This window comes from Oryx dammah, unplaced genomic scaffold (assembly GCF_014754425.2).
Source record: "Oryx dammah isolate SB20612 unplaced genomic scaffold, SCBI_Odam_1.1 HiC_scaffold_4, whole genome shotgun sequence".
Lineage (NCBI taxonomy): Eukaryota > Metazoa > Chordata > Mammalia > Artiodactyla > Bovidae > Oryx > Oryx dammah.
Window position 1 is genome coordinate 26,364,754 of NW_024070188.1, and position 25,276 is coordinate 26,390,029.

Consider the following 25,276-nt stretch of genomic DNA (forward strand, 5'->3'; position numbering starts at 1 on the left):
ATGGATTCCAAACACACACGAAGCAATCCACGTTCTGATCATTTCTCTTTCCTCAGAAACTGGCCATTGGTTTTCATCTGTGTCTTCCCCTTGCTGGTGCATGACTTCTACCACACGATGGTCCAGTCACATTCTTTGAATAGCCTTCCAGAAAAAATGATCTTAATAAGTCTTAGTGCCTTTCCCTGGAGGATAAGCAAATGATTTTACATGACTGCGGGCTCTGCCAGCACATTGGTGTCACACTACTGTTAATTTAAACCACCTCTTGAATGGGGTCCCTTAAGGTCATGACGTGGGGACTTCAAGAACTGACCTGACTCCTGAGGTTGTGGCATGTTTTCTCTTGTTCCAGACACTAGAATGAACCGAAGCATTCCTGTGGAGGTGGATGAATCGGAACCATACCCCAGTCAGTTGCTGAAGCCTCTCTCAGAATATTCCCTGGCAGAGGAGTCAGACCCGCCTGCTCCAGATGCAAGGAACACGGCGCCTAACAACTTGTCTGCATCCCCAACTGCTCAGTCTTCCTCCAGAGACTTTCCTCAGGCTCACCCGCCCCTGCAACTATCAAATCTCCAGCAGCCCGTGTCCCCGAGGGTCGCCTGCCTGCGCGCCAAAGTCTTGGCAGAGAGTGAAGACAGCCTGTGGGGGAGACACCTGGATCCCAGCAGAGACTTCCCCTCAGGCTGCTGTGCAGCCGGGGAGCCCGAGACTCAGTCCGTGGCTGGAGCCCTCCCCCAGGAGCACCCGTTTTCCATTACGGAAAAACGTAGTCAATGGCTGGGACCTTGGCTTTCAGCAAGTTCCCCTGACACCGGCCACGACTCTGACAAATCCGACCAAAGCGTACCTAATGCCTCAGCAGCCCCCCAGAGTGGTAGCCAGGAGATGGTGCCCCGGCCCCACAGGAGCCGAGCAGCCCCAGACCCACCTACAATAGACACGGGGTATGATTCACAGCCGCAGGACGTCCTGGGCATCAGGCAACTGGAAAGGCCCCTACCCCTCACCTCCGTGTGTCACCTCCAGGACCTCCCCAGACCTCTCAGATCCAGGGAGTTCCATCAGTATGAACCTCAGAGATACCCAGCGTGTGCACGGATGCTGCCCCCCGAGCCCTCCGTGCAAGCTCAGTGGAACTATCACTACTATTGTCCTGGAGACCCTGACCGCCAGGTGCCATGTAAGTGAGTTGCTCTCCTCTGGATGTCGTGGCCCAGGTAACTGAGTAAACGGGAATCTCGTGTCAGTGTCTCGCATCGCTAGACCAGTACAGGCAGGTCAGAAGGCAGGGAGGGCATTCTGCTTCCTATGGGGCCCTCCATGTGTGTTTGGATTTGCAAGGGGCTTTAGAAATATGGTTTATCTTGGCCCAGAGCCCGTATCACTTTGGAACCTGCCTCTCTAGGAAACAAGAAGAAAACAGACTGCTCTCTAGGGCAGCTGAAGTGAAACTTACTTGGAGGCAGGAAGCCATCCCAAATGACTTCTAGAAATTTCTGTTGTCCAAATTCTTGGGCATTCCTTACATGCTTGTTCTCCACCTTAGATTTTTCAGAGAAAGAGGCCTTCGGTCAAAAAAAATCAGAAGGTGCCCAGAATGTCATTGAGGCTTCAGATTCATGGCATTACATGAAGGTCCCATCATTCCTGTATTTCTGCTGCTTAAAGCCCTTTGGAGGTTGAACCATCCACACCTACCCTACGATCTAGCCACACTCAAGGACTGGCAGCCCCCTAACATGTCGAGAGCTATTTCATAGACTCCTGTATTGTCCACATTCTTCTGTCTACCTAGGATTTTTCCCCTTCTTGTATACATTTGAACCAGTTCTATACCTTTTAACTGTTTTCTCAAGTTCTAATGTGTATACTGTAAAGTTTGCCCTTCCTCATTCATTGAAGGGAAGTGTATTTAGTGTATGCAGCCATCGCTACATACATCTTTTAAGACTTAGCTCGGGTGTCCCTCTGACAGCCTCCCCAGATCACTCCCTTCTTCAGGCTCTCTGTTTCCTTATGCTCTGCCTGGCACACCTAATGCCAGTGTGGCATCTCCTTTGGGCCTTTTTTACTTCTCTTGTCAGACTGTACACTTTTCACATCAGCAAATTGTGTATTTTCAATCCATAATTCTGCAGCATTTAGCACAGTGACCAATATCATACAAGACTCTCAACAAATTATATCCAATGAACGAATAAAATGCATTAATACAGTAAGCATATCTGAAAGTGAGAAACTCTTAGACTGAGGTAGAAGGTCCGTTACAGTTCTTGATGTCAAGTCTCCATGAGCCTGCTGGAAAATAGCAATAGGGCTTTACAGATGAAACACTGGCTGAGAGGCTGGGAGATGCAATATTTTTCTTAGCAAATAAATACCATATCAAAAACAGTTTGAAGAGTCTGACCAAATCTGATGCCTAGCTTTAAAATAAATTATGGAAATAATCATGAATCCTATAATCAATCACAATTTATTTATTTGTACATGTACATTTAATATAAAGCTTCCTAAAGCAAATTCAGCAACAGGGTAACTCATAGTTTAGAAAAAGAAAATGTGAGGTAAAGGAATTTAACTTAGAGGATGCCTGAAAGAAAACAGGGAAGAATGAATGTGAGTTAAGAGTGAGGCTAAGAGATGAGGCAGCAGCAGGGCTTTGGGAGAAAGAGCCCCTGAGATCTACAACTGGGACTCTGGTGTTGGCGTTGGATGTTGGGCGGTCAGCTGACTGTGAAGGAAGAACACCACTGGTGCTCCAAGGGTTCAGGAACAGGCTGAGTGTGTTGATGAAGTTCCTTAAGCATAAATCACTGAACCTTGGCAGGGTCAGGATTTGCATTTTTTTCTCAATGATTTTTAGGTTAAAAAGGAATCCCACAATACTTTTTTTTTTTTTTTTTTAAGATTCTACTCTCTGCATTTAAAGGTAATTTTTCTGATCATAATATTTGTTCACTTTCAAAACTCAAATATGCCCAAAAGCCTAAATCATGTTTCTATCACCCAAATACAATTTCTTATTGGGGTTTGACATATTTACTGGGTTTTTTTGCATGTATATATTTAATATGATATTAAAATAACTTCAGTATAATTTTCTAGCATTGTTTCAAAATGTTGCATAGTATTTCATCAGATGGATCTATCAAGTTGTTTTTAAGCTATTTTCTGTTGTTGGATATTTTAGTTTCCCATTTCTAATCCAATAAGCAATTATACGATACATCATGTACCTATGCTTTTATCTGCATTTCTGGTTAATTCCTTAGATTAATGTGTGGAAGTATGAATACTTCATCAAGGGCTTTGTGATACTAAGTCCCAAGCAGTTGCCTTAAACCACTAGCAAGAGAAAGCCTCATTGTGATAGACAGAGAAAGTGTGGACTATTATCATTTGAGGGTCTCAGGAAGATCTTCCCACTTGAAGATATTTTTCCTGTTGAACCCTGAAATGTCATCATTAGCAATCTAGTCCTTGGAGGTAAGCACTGCCCTCCCAGGGCAGGCTCTGTTAAAATGCAAACATGCCCACTGGGAATACTCATAGTCTCTAACACCGGCTTTCTTTATTCAGATTGCCTCCCCTTGTTCTCTGTATTATTTCCTTCTATTGACTTGGGGAGGAAAGGGGGTGGTCTTAGGATCCTGGGAGTGAAGGCAAGCGATGAAAGGCAGAGAGGAGAAAACTGGGACAGGAGAAGGGACTAATAAAGGTGCATACACAGCCAATATGTATATGAAACCAAGCTTCACGTTATTGAATTTAAGAAATGCAAAAATTTTTAATATATATTTTTCCTAATCAGATACACAAAAATGAAAACCTGGGACAATATCTAGTGTTAGTGGGATTATGGGGAAATGAACATTCCCATCTACTCTTGTTTTTTTTTTTAATATATTTTGTGATTTTATCTATTTATGTTTGGCTGCGCTGGGTCTTCGCTGCCATGCTAGGGCTTTTCTCTAGTTGCAGTAAGCAGAGACTGCTCTCTGGTTGCCGTGCATGGGCTTCTCATTGCAGTGGCTTCTCTTGTTGTGGAGCACAGGTTCTAGGGCACTCAGGCTTCGGTAGTCATAGCTCCCAGATTCTAGAGCACAGGCTCGATAGTCATGACACACAGGCTTCGTTGCTCTGCGGCATGTGGGATCTTCCCAGATCTGGGATCGAACCCGTGTCTCCTGCATTAGCAGGCAGATTCTTTACTGAGCCACCAGGGAAGACCCCATCTACTCTTGATGGGAGTATACATTGGTACAGTCTTCCAGGAGGCAATTTCACTATCAAAATTTTAAACATGTACTATTTGGTCCAGCATCTCGCTTCTAAGAATCTATTCTACAGACACATTCAATTAGCGTGTAAAAATACATGAATGAGGACATTTATTAAAGCATTGTTGCATTAGAGTAAGAATAAAAAATCTAAAATGCCTATCAATAAGGGGGAAATTATTATAAATAATTATCAAATTATGTTATAAATGATATAAATTATTGTAAATAAGTTGTGATTTATTTATACAATAGACTATTAGGTCCCTGTTACTACACTCTGACATAAAAAAGACTAAAGAAGCATGCTATGTGGATCCCATACATGCTATTTTTTTAACTATATATGTTTAAAAACAGCATACAAAAGCCTGAAGATGGCCACAACCATTAACAGTGATCGTGACGGAGAGGGGAATAAAGAATTAGAAGAGACAGGGAGATTTTTCTTCTAACTCTCCATACTTTTGTTAAATTTGTTATAGCAAACAGACATTACTTTTTTTTTTTTTTAGGGATTACTTTTATAATGTAAGTAAAAGTGAAAAAGAAAAGAGAAGATGGAAATGAGAACATGTGGGCTCACCCTCAATCACCCTGCATGTGCCTTGGCCCTGACCTCCAGGGGCCTTTAATTACAGGGAAGAGGGTCAGGGTTGGGCTGATTTTACCTGGGAAAACCAGTGCTTATATTTTGTCCTCAGGGCACTGCAAACCCAGAATATTTCTGAAGCCTCCGATAGCAGTGGCTCCCAAGAAGGTTGCTATGAGGATTAAATGAGATAATGTATTAAAGACACTAGGAAAGTGGCTGGCTTGTAGTAAGCTATCGATAACTAGCAGCTCTTAGTTATTATTGCTGCAGCCCAGCCCTGTAGAGTGCCCCTCTGCTTCTAGATCCCTCTCACTGGCACAGATTTTAAGCATTCAAAGCAGGTGTACAAATGCTCAGTTTCGTGTCAGGGCTATCACTGCACTTAATTGCCAACAAAACCGCTTTAAAAGAGCTGTTCACCTAAGCAATGCTCTTGCAGTTGGAAACCATGGCTACATGATTCTACTTGGCTTTAGAAGAGCATTACTTCCTCATCTGTTAGTGAAAATATAAATAAATGCTCATCATGCAAATGGCACAGCTTAGCCCCTGCAAGTTAAAGCACATTGGTTACTAGTCACTGCTTTCATGTAAAAAAAAAAGTTATCAAAGTAGGTGAAAACAAAAAGTGGAAAAGTCTGTTTCTTTCCTTCCCCATCATCCCCCAGAGAAGTCAGCCTCTTACTGCCTCAAAATCTTTCCTCTGAAGGTCACCAGAATGGAGGTCATGGCTTTGCAATCAAATAAAACTCTTGACGCAAATAAATTGGAAAAAAAATGTATTAAGTCTAAAGTGCTCTTATCTTACTGTAAAATTCTTGCTTTCTATACCAAAGAGACTGAATAAAATAAACCCGTGGACACATGCCCACTATTGCTCATATAGACCCCCAAACATGATTATTTGTGTGCTAGAGTGCATGCTCAGTTAAAAGTAAGGAAAAAAACAAAGCAGATGGAAGAGATGATAAAGAAAGGCAGTCCCGTTCAGGAACTACAGCTGTTTACAGCTGGGGGAGTTCCTGTAACAGTTTATGTTGGCCATCTTGTCTTCCTGGCTAAACTGATTGCGTTATATCATCATGTTTTTTTTTTTTTTTTTTTTGACAACTTGAAAATCACATTTTACTTTCTCCCTCATGAATTCTTTTAATATTATTCTTAATAAGGAAGAAAAATGTTGAATGTTTTGACTGATAAGTGGAAAACCTCATTTGGGATTTGGTTTACAAATTCCAAGTGGTCAAAGCCCAGTAACACAAAGACCATGTGTAACCCAAGCCAAGAGGATCATAAGATTGACGAATAACATACAGTTCTGGGCACCCATGCATGATTGTGCAAGGTTTGTATTTCTGTTCGGTGATGAACACTGCGTCAGAATCTAGGAGTTACTCTGCTAACAAATCACTTGTCTATCACATCCCTCACCACCTTCTAGTTTCCATCTTCTTGACAGAATTCTAGGCGCAGAGCACAAGGCTCTGGGGGAGATATCTTGGGAAGAGGTTCTTAAGTCTACCGTGTAGGTGGCTGCTGGCTTGCGTGTCTCCTACTCATACACTGACGAGTGTGGGTTTATGTTTCAAAACAGACATCCACAGACAAACAGATTTTCTCTTTCTCTCCTGATTTATTTTGAGCAGCTCAGGAGAACTATAGCTTATTTATCTCTAGTCATTGCATGCCTCGCCGTAGAAGTTCAGTAATATTTGTTGAATGAATAAAAAGAAATCTGTTCCCTACTTTCTAGAAAAAGAAGTGACTTCCTAATTATGAGTAGAGGCTTTGTGATCTCAAGCCTTTGGAAAGGCCATCTCTTTACTTGTCTTATGGGAGGGCAGGGGAAAGAAAGGAGGTCCCTGGGATTTAGAAACAGACCTGCTCATTTGTTCATCAATTTATCCAAATATTTGCCCAGTTCTATGCTAGGCACTGGGTGTACAGTAGTGAATACAACACCCTGTCTTTGTGGAGTTCATAGTCTACTGGAGATAAGTCTACTGATAAGTAGAAATCAGCAAACAAAATAACAAAGAGTACACATTATAAAGAAAATAGCCAGGTGTTAGAGCAAGCATTAACAGCATGGTGAGAGGAGGCCTCTTTGAGGAGGACACATTTGAGCTGAAATCTAAAGGATGAGAGGGTCCAGGAAGCAAGGACTTTAGTATTGTTAATGTACTGAAAGCAAGTGAATGGAGATACAGCAGAGTGAGCAGTGAGAGAATGATATGCTAGAAAATGAAGGAGTTAAGGACTGTGATATGGAATTTGGATTTTTTACTCAGTTTAACTTCATCTTCAGGAAAGCAAAAAATTGAACTCTGTAATCCTGAAGAAGGAACTTAGAACAGTACTTGGCATGTAACAAGTACTCAGGAAATATTAGCCATTATTACATATACCATACCCAACTAAACTAGCAAGCCTTGGTCAAAATAGTAGAAGGAAACTATCAAAACTTGAGCAATGAAAAGACGTTCATTTATCTGAAAATGTAGATTTTATTTCTCAACTTCTTCACACAACCAGCCAAATTCCAGTGGAACCAGTCAAGTTCCACTAAGGAAATCTGATTTTTGATTGACCTTCTAATATTCAATATTTCTTTGTTTTAAACAATCAAAAGACAGCATAGAGAACTATTTTGTCAGTACCCTAATTTTAAAATTGAGGTGGATCATTTTCATCTGCTCACATAAACCATTGTAAGTTTTTATCACAGGTGGCCATTTCAGAAACAAGAGTTACAGCTAATCAAACACTTAGTCCTCATGCCTTAGTGATTTTAATGATATGATTTGTTGCTATGAGACAAAAACATGTTGTGTGAGAAATAATCTGTTCGAAATCATATGACCTTGCTTCAAAGGCTTTTGATTAACAGCACTAACATACACTTTCTGGAAAAGAAACAAACCCTATGATTAGAGCTTGGTAGTCCTTTTAAAGCAAATAAAACCTTATTAGGCATTTATTAATGGATATGGGAAGCAAGAATGGCTCCAAGCATTAAAAACTTTCAAGGCCACTAGCAAAGTTGCTCCTCTTTTACCTTTTCTTTCTTCTTTCTACCTCCAAAGGAGACACTGAAAAATACCTCAGATGGATAGCAGATGAGAAATAGACTCCCTAGAAGACCCAAGACCTAGAGGCAGATTGTGCCATCCTACATGGCTTTGCTTGTTGTGCGTATGTATGAAGTTGACTTTGTCACTTTCAGTCTTCATTCATAGATTGAGCCTCCCCCAGGTACTGGCCCCGTGCTTTGAGATGTGGTGGCAAACAGACACAGTGCATACTTTTACAAAGCTTAGAGTCTAGTAGGCAAGGCAGGCAAGAAGTTCACAAGTAGGAGTCATGCTTACTTACACAAACATGAAAAGTGCCAGGAAGAAAGTAAAGTGATGAGATGGGATAAGTAACTGGTGAACAGATGACATCTTAGCTGAGCCCTGAATGTCAAGAAGTTGATCTATGTAAAGATACAGGGCAAAACACTCTGAGCGGAGGGGATGGCAGACTCAGGCTCCCAGAGGTGGGGACCAGCTTGGCGTTCAAGATGAAGAAAGACAGCCAGGGTAGCTAGGGCTTGCTGGACTTTTTAGAGTGTAGTAGGAGATAAAATCAAGAAGGGCAGGGAGCCCATTCATGCAAGGTGGGTTTTAAATGCAATAGGAAATCTCTGGAGGGCTGTATCTATAGTTAGCTTTGCAAAGGATCTATCCATACAAGACTCACCTAAAAACATGGCTGCTGCTGCTGCTGCTAAGTCGCTTCAGTCGTGTCCGACTCTGTGCGACCCCATGGACGACAGCCCACCAGGCTCCCCCGTCCCTGGAATTCTCCAGGCAAGAACGATGGAGTGGGTTGCCATTTCCTTCTCCAGTGCATGAAAGTGAAAAGTGAAAGTGAATTCGCTCAGTCGAGATCGACTCCTAGTGACCCCATGGACTGCAGCCCACCAGGCTGCCCCATCCCTGGGATTCTCCAGGCAAGAGCACTGGAGTGGGGTGCCATTGCCTTCTCCAAAAACATGGCTAGCCCTTGCCTGATGACCTGATGGCATTGGCACTTTCTGTTCCAGCTGGGAAAGGGCCTTTCCTGGTGGCTCAGTGGTGAAGAATCCGCCTGCCAATGCAGGAGACATGGGTTCAGTCCCTAGGTCAGGAAGTCCCCTGGAGAAGGGAATGGCAACCCACTGCAGTATTCTTGTCTGGGAAATCCTGTGGACAGAGGAGCCTGGAGGGCTATAGTCCATGGAGTCTCAAAGAGTCAGACAAGACTTAGTGACTGAACAACAACTGGGGAAAAGAGCAGCAAGAGAGACCAGGCCTATAGCCCTGAAACTCCAGCTGGTGAGGTGGACACCTTGGAACTTATCTGACCTGACCCAGGATGGCCATAAAAACAAAACCTTGTTTTATCTTGTTCTAGATCATAGGGGTCTCTGTGGTCCTGTCTCCCCGTTCTTAGAGATGCCAGCCAAGTCCTGGTCTTTGTCAGCCAGCGGGTAGGCCCAGGCAGACCCTTTTGTCCTCTTCCCCTTCCTTAGGCCCCAAATATCATGACCAGGCCTAAGCAAGAGCAGGGCAAGGGTCCTGGTCAGGGCCACAAGACAAGCTGTGTTCAGAGGGATGTGGTCAGTTTTGCCAGAGGAAGCGTGACCTGGTGTCATAGGTCAAAGCAGACAATAGACTAAATCCAGGGAATCTGACCAAGCTTGAAAGACTGGCTGGGGCACATTTCCAGGGTCACCAGTCAAGTTTCCTGAGCCCACACCATGGGGAGCCGGTAGTGGCCACACTAATGGACACACATATTATTAGTCTTCTGTACTTGAGGCCATATTCCTCTAGACGGTTCTTGGCTACTTAGCAAACCAATAAAAATCTTAACCACATTCTCACCCTCCACATCCTGGTGCTTCTTCTGTTATTTCTAGCTCGCTTGCAAGTTTTGTTTCACCCTACTTCCCTGCAAGTATCCTACCTACATGACAGGCAAATTGGCTATCACTTTTGTAATCAGAAGAAGAATAAAGACCAGTAAAGATCTTTTGAATATCAAGGTTCCTTCTTGCCCTAACTAGCTATGCCTGCTTGATCATCCAAGTTCTTACTTGGGCAGAGGTGGCAATACTTGGATCCCCAGGACATGCTCGTGGGGGGATCCACATGGCTCTTTTTGTGGGGTTATACGTGCCTCTCTCCAGTCCTTCTACAGGCTGAGCTCACCCCACCGTGCATCCAGCCTCTCAGACTTCCCACACTCGAGCCCCGTTGGATCTGGACAGTTCCCTCAGAGCCTTCCTCTCCCACCCTTCCTGGGTTCCTTGCATCCCTCCTCTGGCCCTCACTTCTCTTCTCTCACCGGGTTAGGCTAGTTGCCTTTAATCCTTTGGGATTCTGTTACTCCTGGGCCTGGCTGGGGCTAACTTTCTCCCAGGTTAGAAATTCATATAAGCTGATGCGAGGACTGGCTTTGCTCGAAGACCTGCCCTCTTCTAACTGCCTGGCCCCAAATGCACATGGCCTTTAGCAAGAGAGGACTGACACAGTTGTGAGGTGTTGCCAACTGCTTGGCTACTTCCCAGGGATATGAGCCAAGTTTTCATTCATTTACTTCTTCCTAAGAGGGATTGAAAAAGCTGACTTGAAACTCAACATTCAAAAAACAAGGATCATGGCATCCATTCCCATAACTTTGTGGCAAATAGAAGGAGAAAAAGTGGAAGCAGTGACATATTTTTTCCCCCTTGGGCTCCAAAATCATTGCACTGGTCATTATAGTCATGAAATTAAAAGACACTGCTCCTTGGAAGGAAAGCTATGACAAACATAGACAGCACATTGAAAAGCAGAGACATCACTTTGCCAACCAAGGTCCATCTAGTAAAAGCTATGGTTTTTCCAGAGGTCCCATACCGATGTGAGAGTTGGACCACAAAGAAGGCTGAGTGCCAAAGAATTGATGCTTTCAATCTGTGGTGCTGGAGGAGACTCTTGAGGGTCCCTTATACGCAGAGTATATAATGAGAAACGCTGGGCTGGATGAAGCACAAGCTGGAATCAAGATTGCCGGGAGAAATATCAAAAACCTCAGATATGCAAATGACACCACCCTTATGACAGAAAGTGAAGAAGAAATAAAGAACCTCTTGATAAAAGTGAAAGAGGAGAGTGAAAAAGTTGGCTTAAAGCTCAACTTTCAGAAAACTAAGATCATGGCATCCAGTCCCATCACTTCATGGCAAATAGATGGGGAAACAGAGGAAACAGTGGCTGACTTTATATGTGGAGCTCCAAAATCACTGCAGATGGTGATTGCAGCCATGAAATTAAAAGACACTTACTCCTTGGAAGGAAAGTTATGACCAACCTGGACAGTATATTAAAAAGCAGAGACATTACTTTGTCAACAAACATCTGTCTAGTCAAGGCTATGGTTTTTCCAGTGGTCATGTATGGATGTGAGAGTTGGACTATAAAGAGGGCTGAGCGCCAAAGAATTAATGCTTTTGAACTGTGGTGTTGGAGAAGACTCTTGAGAGTCTCTTGGACTGCAAGGAGATCCAACCAGTCCATCCTAAGGGAAATCGGTCTTGGGTGTTCATTGTAAGGACTGATGTTAAAGCTGAAACTCCAATATTTTGGCCACCTGATGTGAAGTGCTGACTCCTTTGAAAAGACCCTGATGTTGGGAAAGATTGAGGCAGAAGGAAAAGGGGACAACAGAGGATGAGATGGTTAAATGGCATCACTGACTCAATGGACATGAGTTTGGGTAAACTCTGGGAGTTGGTGATTGGCAGGGAGGCCTGGCATGCTGCGCTTCATGGGGTCGCAAAGAGGCGGACATGACTGAGCGACTGAACTGAACTGAACTGGACTGCAAGGAGATCAAACCAGTCAATCCTAAAGGAAATCAATCCTGAATATTCATTGGAAGCACTGATACTGAGGCTGAAGTTCCAATACTTTGGCCACCTGATGCGAAGAGCCAACTCATTGGAAAAGACCCTGATGCTGGGAAAGACTGAAGGAGAAAGGAGAAGGGGGCGGCAGAGGATAAGTTGGTAGATCACATCACTGACTCAGTGGGCATGAATCTGAGCAAACTCTGGAAGATAGTAGAGGACAGAGGAGCCTGGCATGCTACAGTCCATGGGGTCACAAAGAGTGAGACATGACTTAACAACTGAACAGCAGCAAAGAGGGACTGGTGTGTGTATGTGGAGGGCGGGTATGTCCAGGGAAGGAAATGAGCAAGTAGTGATTCTGTAGCTATCATGAGGATAATTTCTCCTAGCCTTGGGTTTTAAAACTTGGGGAATTATGTTAGGAATAGTGGTGACCTGTACCCCTTGGAATGTATGTGACCTGACCCAGGAAGGCTGTAACAGCAAAACCTGGTGGTATAGCTCATCCTAGACCAAAGGGTTCTCTGTGGTCCTACCTCCCCATTCTTAAAGATACCCTCCAAATCCTGGTCCTTATCAGCTATGGGGCTGGAATCAGCTCAGTTTGGATTGTTTTAAGCATCTTATTTAAATGATGCTTAAACATTAAACTCATCATTTCACAGATGTTTTTGTTTAGGAAAACAATAAAGACAATGACTCAGTTTAACAAAAACTATCAAGTAAATAATAATACAGAAATGTGGCAAACGTCTCGGAGGTGGTAAATGATATATAGAACCCTCAGTTGGTATAAAGACAAAAATTTGCACTGAGCTTACCTCTCCTTTCATGCAAAGGAGCCACAGTCAGTCTTCCCTGTTTTCTTTGCTGTCTTCACCTACAGATGGCCATGACTACCCTCGAGCAGCCTACCAGCAAGTGATCCAGCCAGGTCTACCTGGGCAGGCCCCACCTGGAGCCCATGTGAGAGGCCTGCACCCTGTGCAGAAGGTCATCCTGAGTTTTCCCAGCCCCTGGGACCAAGAAGAGAGGCCTCCACAGAGAAACTACTCTCCCCCAGGTCTCCCCAGGTATCAGTAAGTACAACTCATGGGGCCAAATTTCAGACAGTTTTAACATGAAAAAGAATGACGCCAATGCAATCAATATGTATCAGAACTCTATTCCTTTGCCACACAGGCTGGTGACCAAGTCTCACAGCTGAACACCCCACATAGACTTTTCAGGTCAGGAGGAAACGGAAGCTGTGTGATAAGAATCTGTTCACCAGACACATGAAACCCTTGAAGGAAAGGCTCTTAAGATGCTAAGTCACACCTGCTTTTACTTCCAGATCTCTTGGCCTTTTGAATCAAGAAATAGGTTTTCATTTTCACTATGACTGACTTCCAAGGCTACAAAATTCTTTTTTTATATCCCTAGTCTCTACATCTGTTTAAGTCCATTTCTCACTTTGAAATTTTAAATTCAGTTGGTTCTCAATAGAAATTTAAAACAATTGTTATTTTGTAATAAAACGTTCACTCATGTTTAACACCATTATTAGGTCTTTCCAATATTTCTTCTAGAAAAATAATTTTGGCTTTTCTTGACTTTTATTGTCTAATCTTTTAATCATATTTCTCTTCATTGTTCTTTTTTGACTCCTCAAGTTTTTGTTTTTTTTTCTTCTCTTCATTTATAGATCTAAAATATACAGGGAAACCTCATGTAAATGGAGCTTCCTAATTTATGACAAAATTGGAAAGAGAGTAGATAAAACATTTGCTCTTGCTCAAGCACAACTTTTATCTATCACTCAAAGTAAATCTATATTCCATTTTGAGAACGGAATGAGATATGAACCTCTTATTGAAGCAATTTTTTTTTCAGAAATGGAGAAATAGGTAATCAGCTCAAAAAGTGTATTGGAAAAAAAAAGCCTACTCTATTTACAAAGGCAAATAAGGTGCCTTTCCTCTTCACTCAAAAGCCAACAACCCTCAGATTTTCTTTGCAGACAGATGCCTTTTTTTTTTTTTACAAACAAAATAGAATGGAATTTAAGTAATGGAATTAAGTAATGATTTTATAGTCAGATCAGCACTCTTGCAGAAAGAAAGCAATCTAAAATTCCAAGAAAACAAAATTTGAGCATCTCTATGTGTAGTGTTGAATAGGAGAGGCAATAGTAATTTTTAAAATGAACTTTTATTTTGAAATAATTTTGGATTTATTTATTGTAAATAGTACAGAGCAATTGCTTTCATAACATCAATTAAAGCTTGCTATGATCTCCAAGGATTTATCATTTTAAGATAATGAAAAGTAAGTTCAGGTAATGAGATTAATTCTCTTCTTACTGATCTTTGGAAGGAGAACCTTAATACAGAAAGATTACTCGGTCATTACTCTCCATGATATTGTTTATATATGAAAGGATTTTTTTTAATAGTATCAAGGCCCTAAGATTTCTTTGTCAAATGAGCATGCATGCATGAAGTCACTTCAGTCATATATGACTCTTTGTGACCCTATGGACTATAGCCCTCCAGGCTGCACTACGGGATTCTCCAGGCAAGAATACTGGAGTGGGTTACCATGCCCTTCTCCAAGGAAGAGCATGGTACCATGCTCTCCCCAACCTAGGAATCAACCCGTGTCTCTTAGGTCTCCTGCCTTGGCAGGCGCGTTCTTTACCACTAGTGCCACCTGGGAAGCTTTGTCAAATGAGCAATCATCTTTTGTAAACAACTAAGTAACTTTTTTTCAACATTCAGAAAACGAAGATCATGGCATCTGGTCCCATCACTTCATGGGAAATAGATGGGGAAACAGTGGAAACAGTGTCAGACTTTATTTTGGGGGGCTCCAAAATCACTGCAGATGGTGACTGCAGCCATGACATTAAAAGATGCTTACTCCTTGGAAGAAAAGTTATGACCAACGTCGATAGTATATTCAAAAGCAGAGATGTTACTTTGCCGACTAAGGTCCGTCTAGTCAAGGCTATGGTTTCTCCTGTGGTCACGTATGGATGTGAGAGTTGGACTGTGAAGAAGGCTGAGCGTGGAAGAATTGATGCGTTTGAACTGTGGTGTTGGAGAAGACTCTTGAGAGTCCCTTGGACTGCAAGGAGATCCAACTGGTCCATTCTGAAAGAGATCAGCCCTGGGATTTGTTTGGAAGGAATGATGCTGAAGCTGAAACTCCAATACTTTGGCCACCTCATGCGAAGAGTTGACTCATTGGAAAAGACTCTGATGCTGGGAGGGATTGGGGGCAGGAAGAGAAGGGGACGACAGAGGATGAGATGGCTAGATGGCATTACGGACTCGATGGACGTGAGTCTGAGTGAACTCCGGGAGTTGGTGATGGACAGGGAGGCCTGGCGTGCTGCAATTCATGGGGTTGCAAAGAGTCGGACACAACTGAGCGAATGAACTGAACTGAACTGAACTGAATTGAAGTAACTTTGGGTACAAAGGCACTTAATGCAAAAAGAATATGGAATTGGATCTCCATTAGATGAAGGCATATTGTGTAGAAAATTTTTACTATATTAATATAAAATAAAAATAACTTCCTCAAACACCACAATTAGAAATATATTATTAATAGCATAGTTGAGATTTTGTAAAATTTTAAATCTTGTTACATAGAACTTTCAGAATTTTTTGATTACTCTTTTGGGGAAAAATATGAAAGCAGAAGCAATAATCCACTAAAACTAGGTTTATACACATAGTTATTACATTCAAAACTTTTAAAAAATTTATAATATAAAACAATTGCAAACACATAACAAGTAACATTCCTGTTCCTGCTACCTAGATTTTTAAAAATGTTAACAATGCCACATTTACTTCATATTTTTTTGAAGAAATAAAATATTATAGATACAGTTTTAGTCCCCCTAGCAGTTAGAATTCAGTTACCGAAAACAGAAACAACTCTAGCTGTTGTAAACAGAAAGGATTTAATATAAGGAATTGGGTGCTAATGACGTTGGAGGTTGGAGGTTTTAGGTTGGGCTTCCAGGAATGGTCCCAAGGCAATGTCACAGAACTGGGGAACAAAGGGGCTGCTTCCTCTGGCCTGGTCAGAGAGGCAGAGGGCCAGAAAGCCACCACAGGGCTCTCCATTCTAGGCCATGCTGCCAGCACCAACCAGAATCAGGAAGCTGCCACCGCAGCTATTGAAAACATTCTGTGCCTACAAGATCTGCACTGGCAAACTACCGATGCCCATGCCCTTCTCTTGACACAGTGAAGCTGTACTGGAACACTGGGAGGCCTCCTCAGCACCCTATGACAGCACTTAGCAACAGAAACCACAGAAGTGGCAGAAGCATGGCCTGCATGGCCTTCTGCCTTCCAAATTTCACACAAGTACATCTGATCATTCTTCTCAGCAGACTGTTCATAGGAATACTGGTGACAAAAATAATAATAATGATGCCATATGATAGTATGGTAGAAATGTCTTTAGTAGGTCTTCAAAATTGGATTTTCATTTGTAAACTATTAGCAGCATAGATACTTTTTTTTTTTTGGCTGTGCCATGCAGCATGCGGAATTTTAGCTCCTGGACCAGGGATCAAATCTGCACCTCCTAGAGTGGAAGCAAGGAGTCTTAACCACTGGGCCAGCAAAGAGGCCCCACAACACAGATACTTTTAAACCTACATGGTCTTTTCTATCTTTTAATACATAAATAAATGTTATCTGTTGTTGTTGTGTTAGCTGTGACTCTTTGCGACCCCATGGACTATAGCCCACCAGGCTCTTCCGTCCATGGAATTCTCCAGGCAAGATTATTGGAGTGGGTAGCCATTCCCTTCTCCAGGGGATCTTCCAGACCCAGGGAGTGAACCCGTACCTCCTGCATTGCAAGCAAATTCTTTATTGTTTGAGCCACCAGGGCACCAGGGAAGTCCAAATGTTATCTATTATGAGCTTAAAGTCCTGTCTTTTTATCTGAATGCCTAAACATCAAACCTTCTATGTCACCCATTATATTACTTTGTTTTGTTGGTGGTCTTGTCTGATCTGAACATAAGAATTATCTTCCCCATTATACAGTCCTTAAATTCAGAAATCAAATCCTGCTTCCCTCTTTGACCCCAAGCACAGGCACTTACAAATGCCAGCTGGCTGAACTGCTTATTGACAAAAACTCTGCGGAAAAAAAAAAAAAACAAAAAAAACCCTTTGTCCTTCTGGCTCAGAAAAGAAATGGAGACAGAAGAAAGATAGCTCACTGGTATTACCCACAGTCATTAAAGGCTTTCTGTCCCTCTAGGGTTTGCCTTTATGCAACACGAACATTTACTGTGAATGTATTCCTTTCCAGGGACCAGCTGTATAACCAGGCACCTAATAGAGGTGGTGCTCCTGAGGGGTCCTTGGATTGTCCTGCGGAGTTGAGGCCACAGGATCCCCAGGCTCCATCGCCAGCTGCTGTCCCTAGACCCCCGAGTCACCCTCTAGCCAGAGGAACTCTGAAAACAAGCAATTTGCCAGAAGAATTGCGTAAGTTGTTTGCAATGTTGTTTTTCCTTCTTCTTGGTCATGTCTTACACTTTGAGAGTATTTGATGATTCTTCATCTATAATCTTGGATATTTCTCACATACTACACAGTGAAATGAAATGTCCTTTTTTGCTTTTTGTTTAAAAACTAACCAGGATTTTGCGTGTGTTTGTAGTGATTCTGACACTACCTGCAATACTCCCAAAGTGCTTACCACTAGATTTTCTGCAACTGTACTCCAACAACAAATAACCCCCATGCTTTCTCCCTCTTCTAAATGATTCTCTTGAGTGGACTTGTCCCTGGATAAATTGATTGGATGTCCATGTGGTATTGGCCAGGGACCTAGTGTCTCACCATAAATTAGCAGCAGCCTTCGAGAACGAGGTCATTTCCTGTAGGAATGAGCAATCGTGTTTGGAAAAACCAGTCTCACATTCTCCATACTGCTGTACAACCAAATGCAAACTAAGCCTTTTATTTAAAGAAACATTCGACTAAGTGTCAGGTGATGATGCTTTTTCCACATTTTGCAGCCAGAACCAGAAATGTTGAAATATCACCAAAATGTTCTCATATGAAGGTCAGTCGGGACAGTAAGTTCCAGAAATCTTAAGAAAACAGTCACCCGTTATGAAATTGTTATATTCTGTTGTGCTTGCCATAATTCTAATCAGCCCTTTCCAAATCTAGGCACTGCTTTGAACTAGACTTAAAATTAAGCCCTTTGCATTTGTTAATTCCAACTGGGGAATCAATGTTCTTTAGTCATTTAAGGCTCTGAAAGATTTCTATGACAATTGTTTTTTATTTAAAAAATTTTGTTTCAATCTTAAAATCTTATACATTTAAATTTTGAGCATTTCTGGAGAATGGATACTGTTGAGATATAGTCTGGATATCAGTGTATAGAGCATATTAATTTTACCATAACCTATAAAGGGAGTCCTAAAATTCATACAGAGGAATTGGTTGAATCGTATGGGTCGAGAAGAAAATATATTGAGTGCTATCAATATGCCTGGCTGCTTAAATAAGTCAATATGACCACTCAACATCCTCTCATTTGAGAGAGGTGCTTCAAAAACAAGAGCCTAGGTCCCCTGGAGGAGGGAGTGGCTACTCACTCCAGTATTCTTACCTGGAGAATTCCATGAGTACAGGAGCCTGGTGTGCTACAGTGCCTGGGGTTGCCAAGAGTTGGACACAACTGAGCAACTAACACTTTCAAGCGTAGTAAGTGGGTTCTCTCCAACCTGGCCCCACTGTCTTCTCCACCCTCTGCCCCAGAGCTTCCTGAGATGTAGCCAGTTGATTTCAGATTAAATGCCAACAGAGAGAGATTATTCATCTACTAGGTTAACATGCTAGCCAGATAATTTACCCAAGATGTTAGCCTGGGAAAACACTGGTTCTCATCCTGACTGGGTTAAGCTTGTGGGCACAATGCCATCTGCTGCTCTAGACTGACTCACGGACACGTAAGGGAGTCAGTGATGCTGGACTGCCCAGAAGCAGGGTCTCTGCTTCAAGCTACTGAAGTTCTTAATAACATTTCTGAGCTGCCCTTTAGTCTACTTTAACTTCCTGGCCAGTCCCTGACCAATAAGTAGTGAGGGGAAGGAGGCGGTGGAGAACCACTTTCTCCCTCCCCTCACTTGCTCTCATCAAGTTCAGGGTAGCAGAAAGCATCACATCATGAGATCAAAAGAGGACACGGCTGGGTGGCCTCTTAGCAGGGCTCAACTTCCAGGCCTGCTGTGAGAGTATTTTCTTGGGCACAGTGCCAAGTGTGTCTCATATACCCGGGGTGGCCTAACCTTACGGCCCCGCAGGTTCTGGATGATGGATTTTTTTTTTTGTTAATGCATCATGTGGTTTTTCAGAAGACCTCCTCTGCTTGTCTCAGCTTGCCAGCACTCTCTCTGATGCACCCTGAGCAGTCTGCACACCCTGGGATGGACCTCCTGCCCCTTTGGGCCTGCAGATCTATGTCTTGAGGACAGTTCACCCTGCTGCAGCTATGAGCCCTTAGACCGCCCCCTCATTCTGAGGAGTCCCTTCACTTTTCTACAAGGCCGAAAGACACTGCATACGATTTGCAAGTGTTGTTTAGAGTGGAATGATTTGACTAGTTTCTAATAACTGACAAAAATATCTCTTTAGGGAAAGTCTTTATCACTTATTCTATGGACACAGCCATGGAGGTGGTAAAATTCGTGAACTTTTTGTTGGTAAACGGCTTCCAAACTGCGGTAAGTATTTTATCCAAAGAAAAGACCAAACAATTAAAGTGAGTATAATGAAAACAAAAAAACAAGAGAAACGTGTCAAAAGTTGTTGATGGCTTAAACTCTATTATTTGATTTATGTGATCATAACCTAAATGCTTATGGATTTAGGTAATTGTTTTCTAGAATTCAGACTATCCAAACTCTCCAGCATGGTTTTCCTGCATGCCTTTTGAGTGACCCCAAGTGCCTCTGAGGACTTCCCTGGTGGCTCAGACGGCAAAGAATCTGCCTGCAGTGCAGGAGGCCAGGGTTCAATCCCTGGGTTGAGAGGATCCCCTGGAGGAGGGCATGGCAACCCACTCCAGTATTCTTGCCTGGAGAATCCCATGGACAGAGGAGCCTGGTGGGCTACAGTCCGTGGGGTCACACGGAGTTGGACACAACAGAAGCAATTAAACAGCAGCAACAAACAAGTACCTCTGAACAGCTAGCACGGTGTTAACGCCCAGCATGCATGCAGCTGGTGCTCAGCCTAAAGGAAAGCCGGCTGTCACTGCACTTGGCACCTTTGCCCTTCCTCACCAATCATGCCCACTTTGGTTGTGCTTCTTGTGGTGCAAGAGGCTTACCAGGTCACCTGCTCATTTGACAAGATCCTTTCATTCTGCATTGGGTTGCACGGTTTGCAATGGAGGCCCGACAGCCTGGGGCCCCCCACCCCACTGTGCACAGCTGGCAGTCCACACTTTGCTGCCGCAGCACCAACAGTTCTGAACAGGGAGCCAGGTTCTGCAACCCAGGGCCGGGTTCTCCGTTGGTCTAGGCTAGTTCAGGAAGGTAGACACCCCAGCTCTGCAGTCCACTGTGATCTTAGGCCAAGAAATTTCAGGAAGCACACACTCTTCAAGTACCCTGCAGTGCCTTGGAAAAGCACAGCTTACACCCATGTAAGTCTTCCTTAAGATAAATAGAATACCGCAGGAGGCTACTCGGAGGACTGGCTTTCCTCAAACACTGATATCACTTCTCTTCCTTCCCCGAGGCCTCCTCTGGGTATTTAGTGACAGTGGATTCTAAAGAGTGAAAAATCAAGGGAAATATCTATGGATACAAATGTTGACGAATAAAGAAAGAATACTTAGTAACTAAATGTCTATTTTAAGGATTATTTAGCATTTCTAACAGGAGTTTTATTCAAATATTTCTTTATTCTGTAATTATTTTTAAATGGAAGTATATGAAAATTTTTACAAGTATACACTCTCCACCCCAACTTCATGACCATATAGATATATGAATATATAGAGATCAACATTTCAATTTCTCATTTCTGGGATAAGAAACACTGGGGCAAGTCATATAAAATCAAATTACATGATATAAGGCCAACATTGTAGAAAAGATCTTACTTTTAGTCCTTTCCACATAAGCATACTGATTGCCCCCGGAGAAGAGGAGGGGTTTTTGTGAACTTAACAATTAGGGGCTGCTTAGGCCCAATTTAAATTTGTCCCTAAACCCTAATCCTCATCATTATGAAGTGAAAAGTGAAAGTGTGAGTTGTTCAGTCATGTCGGACTCTTTGAGACCCTGTGGGCTATAACCCACCAAGCTCCTCTGGGAATGGAATTTTCCAGGCAAGAATACTGGAGTGGGTTGTCATTTCCTTCTCCAGGGGATCTTCCCAACCCAGGGATCGAACCCAGGTCTCCTGCATTGCAGGTGGATTCTTTACCATCCAAGCCACCAGGGAAGTCCTTAAAGCTTGTGGTAAAATCCCAGAGCCTCATCCTGGATAGCTAAGTTATTATATCTATACATCAAGATCCCCTTAGTGGATAAAAATTAATTTAATGGGTAATTTAATAAATGGATCATTTTCAAAGTTCTAGGTGAGTTGCAGGAAACCCATAGAGAATGAGGAGAGCAATATCCCAGGACTAGCAAAAGCAAGGAGAGTCTACCACCCTGAGGCCTAAAGAGGCAAGGAAACAGTGACTCCTACAACCTAAAGGGGGTGCTATATTGGTTTACTGGGTCTGCCACAGAGTACCACAAGCTGCTGCTGCTGCTAAGTCGCTTCAGTCGTGTCCGACTCTGGGCGACCCCATAGATGGCAGCCCCCAGGCTCCCCCGTCCCTGGGATTCTCCAGGCAAGAACACTGGAGTGGGTTGCCATTTCCGTCTCCAATGCGTGAAAGTGAAAAGTGAAAGTGAAGTTGCTCAGTCGTATCTGACCCTGAGCGACCCGGTGGACTGCAGCCTTCCAGGCTCCTCCGTCCATGGGATTCTTCAGGCAAGAGTACTGGAGTGGGGTGCCATTAGGGAGCTTAAACGGTCCTTTATTTCCTCAGTTGTGGAGGCTCATAGTATAAGATCAAGGTTTCAGCAGGGTTGGTTTCATTCTGAAATCTCTCCCTTGCCTTGTAGAGGACCATCTTCTCCCTCTGTCCTCCCCTGGTCTTTCCTCTGGTCTTTCTTTATAGTCTCCTCTTATAAGGACACCGGTCATACTGCATCAGGGCCCACCTACGAGACCCCTTTTATTTTAATCACCTTTTAAAAGCCCTATATCCAAATACAGTCATAGTCTGGGACACAGGGGGTTAAGATATATACTGAAACATGAATTTGGAGGGACACAATTCAGCTCATAACAGGAGCTGGGTGGAAAAGTTGGCCTGACAGAAGCTGTATATTTTAGCAGATGTCTGGAGAGACCAGTGGAAGACCTCCAGCACATTGTTCCTTTCAGAATGCCTACCTCCATAGCAAGGAACAATTGAGGTGCTGGGATAATAATAAGAATGACCATTTATTGAGGACTTACTTTATGCCAGGCAATATGATATGCTTTTTCCACTCTAACTCATTATAATCCTCAGAAGCACTCTAGGAAGTAGGTTTATTAACCACATACTACAGATGAAAATAGTAAGACTTAGAGAACTTCGGGAATATTTTCAAAGTCTTCCAAGTGGAAAGAGGAAAGCCACGCTGCCGGTCTCTTGTCAGCCCTGACATACATTGCTTCTCTCTCATAAAACAGAAATGGATAACTGATGCAATCTCAGAGAACTGCAAAGCCTCTCTCAAGGTTACCTAAGGTAGTCATTGGCCATTGAACATTTTAAAGCAGGAATCATCCAAACCAAAAGGAAAGCCATTCCATCTTTTATGTTCCATCAGTCTAAAAATACATATTCTAAATTCATATTCTATACTGTATATATCTGAGTTTGGTGTAGAGCAGGCTCTTGTTCCATAGGAAGCTTAGAACCTGGCTCAAGAGATAAGCCAGACATCCATGAGACATTCAGTACATGAAAGAATTCCATAACAATGTGTTTGTTGTCCAGTACCATCAGTAGTCACAGCGGGGTAGAGTTCATTAAGGGGAGGAGGAGAAAGGCAGTGAGTGGGGAGGATTCACTCAGCAGGGGGCCTTGCACTGTGCTTTTATGGTGCAGGGAGCGCAAATGTGGAGAGTAGAGTAGATAGGACATGCGTGGGGAAAAGAGGTGGCGCTGGATCATGGACGGCACGGAAAGCTTGCTGAATGGCTGGAACTTGACTGGCCCTAAATGGCAGCATGACACTGAGGACAATGGACGTGGGAGCAGTGTGGCTGAATCAAATCACCCCTCTTCGCATACCCTCTCCCTGCATCACCCATCCCTGTACATAATCCATTTTCCAATCAAGAGCACCTTGTACAGACACACACTCCTCTCTGGCTGCAGGACAAGCCTGAGCCCAAGAAAGGTCTCGTTTGGGCTTCTGTAAAGTGGAAAATAACTGGTTTTTCTCCCCTTCAAAAATTTGATATTTAATACCAGTCTTTTCAAGGCCCAAGAGTTCTACTTCTCAACTTTCATCATAAACCTTTCCCCCACTATCTCAGTAATTGTTTTTGTGACTGTTTCTTGGATTTGCTTCAAGTTTCACACAATCCTTTTTAAATATATAGGTCAAAACTGGATATAATACCATAGTAATGACCTGGCTAATGCAAGCAAAGTACCATATTGTATATCAGTACTTGCATACAACACATCCATTAAAATCCTCCAGAATCATGTTTGCCTTCAAATTACATATATATATATGCATATGTTTTGTGTATATATATAATGCATATGTTGCTGGCTTACATCCAACTTGGTGGTCTACTATGTCCCTCAAATTTTTAAAACATAATTACAAATATTAAATACTCAAATGCCTGCTAATCTTGAAATAAGAAACAGTTTAAGAAAATTACATCTTGATTTTTAGACTTGCAGGCTCTTCTTTGCAAAAAAGCATTAGTGACTTTTTCAGCCTTAAATGTATACAGCCTTTTGTGCTTTCTCTTGCTTTGCATCTAGACAAAGCTTCTCATTAAGAGCCACTTTCCGCATCTTTTTTTCTTGTAGATTGACATATTTGAAGATAGAATCCGAGGCATTGATATCATTAAGTGGATGGAACGCTACCTTAGGGATGTAAGTACATTCCAAAATTCTGAGCTTGTTTGCTGGTGAGAAAGACAATTAGCTCGTGGAGTTATTTTATGAAAGAAGCACTGGCATACCCACCAAGGCCAAAGCTGACCAAGTCCCAACAAAGCTTCCCTTGTTGGCAACCGTGCAAAGACTTGGAAAGGAAGGATGGGGTCACCCTCCTGGACATGCACAGGCAGGAAATAACTGTCGAACCAGACACAGGTGGTTGATAATAATCAGAGCAAACAATTTTTTGACCAGAATAGGAAAGGAGGAAATGAAGGCGGGGAGTAGGGAGGGAGCAGCAGAATTCAATTTAATCTGAGGCCAGCACCAAGTGTTCTGCAGGATCAGCCTGAAGAGGCTTCCTGGGCAGCCTCACAGGCAGGGCAGCACGCCGCCCACCCCCCACCCCAGACGCCCCCTCACAGCCTTGTGATTTGTTTTTCATGGACAGAATCTATACCGGCCACTGGGACACGTTGTGCTTTAACAAGATAGAAATTGATTGCCGCCAGCCTGTCCGCGTCAGCCAGTGGGGGACGGAGTCTGAGCTGGCTGGGGTTTTGAGGCTTTTCCTTTTGTCTGCAGCCTGATGTTTGCTTTGTGCTGAAGGGTCTGCTCCTCCCGACTGGGCTAAGCGTCAGCGGCAAGCAGGGCAGTCAAGGGTGCAGTAACTGACAGCTTAGATCCCGCTGCCGGAGGGAGGCAGAGCCTCTCTGCCACAATGCAGATTTACTTAGTCATTCTGGGTTTCATTAGACCTTTATTAGTGATGGTTGTGGAAGATGGTGGGCAGAACCGCGTCCATTTAGGAGAGGCTCTTGTGTTTGAAGGGAGCTGGGGAGGGAGACAGGGCAGGGGGAGTGGGGAAGGGGGTGGGGAGCCAGGAGTCTGCCTGAGTTGGGGCCTCGCCTTTCACTTTCCGTGGATGGGGGCCGACCCTCCACCCTGCAGTATATCAGAAGATGCTCACAGTCTTGCTGGCCGGTTTCCAGCCTGCCTTCCCCAAAAGGACCACACGCCACACTTCCATAAACATGCTTTCTCCCTCTCATTAACAGAAGACAGTGATGATAATCGTAGCAATCAGCCCCAAATACAAACAGGATGTGGAAGGCGCTGAGTCGCAGCTGGACGAGGATGAACATGGCTTACATACTAAGTACATTCATCGAATGGTGAGTGATGAAACCACAGTACCTTGCCAGCCCTCGGAGTCGGGCTTCT

The 25,276-nt window shown here is 43.2% G+C and overlaps 1 protein-coding gene across 3 annotated transcripts in view; it reads left to right on the plus strand.

Annotated features, from left to right (window-relative positions):
- Window positions 1-25,276, plus strand: part of TRAF3IP2 (TRAF3 interacting protein 2) — a 48,534-nt gene that overhangs the window by 15,956 nt on the left and 7,302 nt on the right. The window contains exons 2-7 of one of the 3 annotated variants that reach the window (XM_040238477.1): window positions 356-1,186; window positions 12,696-12,888; window positions 17,147-17,325; window positions 19,492-19,580; window positions 23,978-24,046; window positions 25,111-25,227. In XM_040238477.1, the coding sequence (XP_040094411.1) occupies window positions 364-1,186; window positions 12,696-12,888; window positions 17,147-17,325; window positions 19,492-19,580; window positions 23,978-24,046; window positions 25,111-25,227 (1,470 nt within the window). In that variant the 5' untranslated portion in view covers window positions 356-363. Of the gene's footprint in view, window positions 1-355; window positions 1,224-12,695; window positions 12,889-17,146; window positions 17,326-19,491; window positions 19,581-23,977; window positions 24,047-25,110; window positions 25,228-25,276 lie in introns of all 3 variants that reach the window. The other 2 variants (XM_040238479.1, XM_040238478.1) reach the window with 2 other exon arrangements.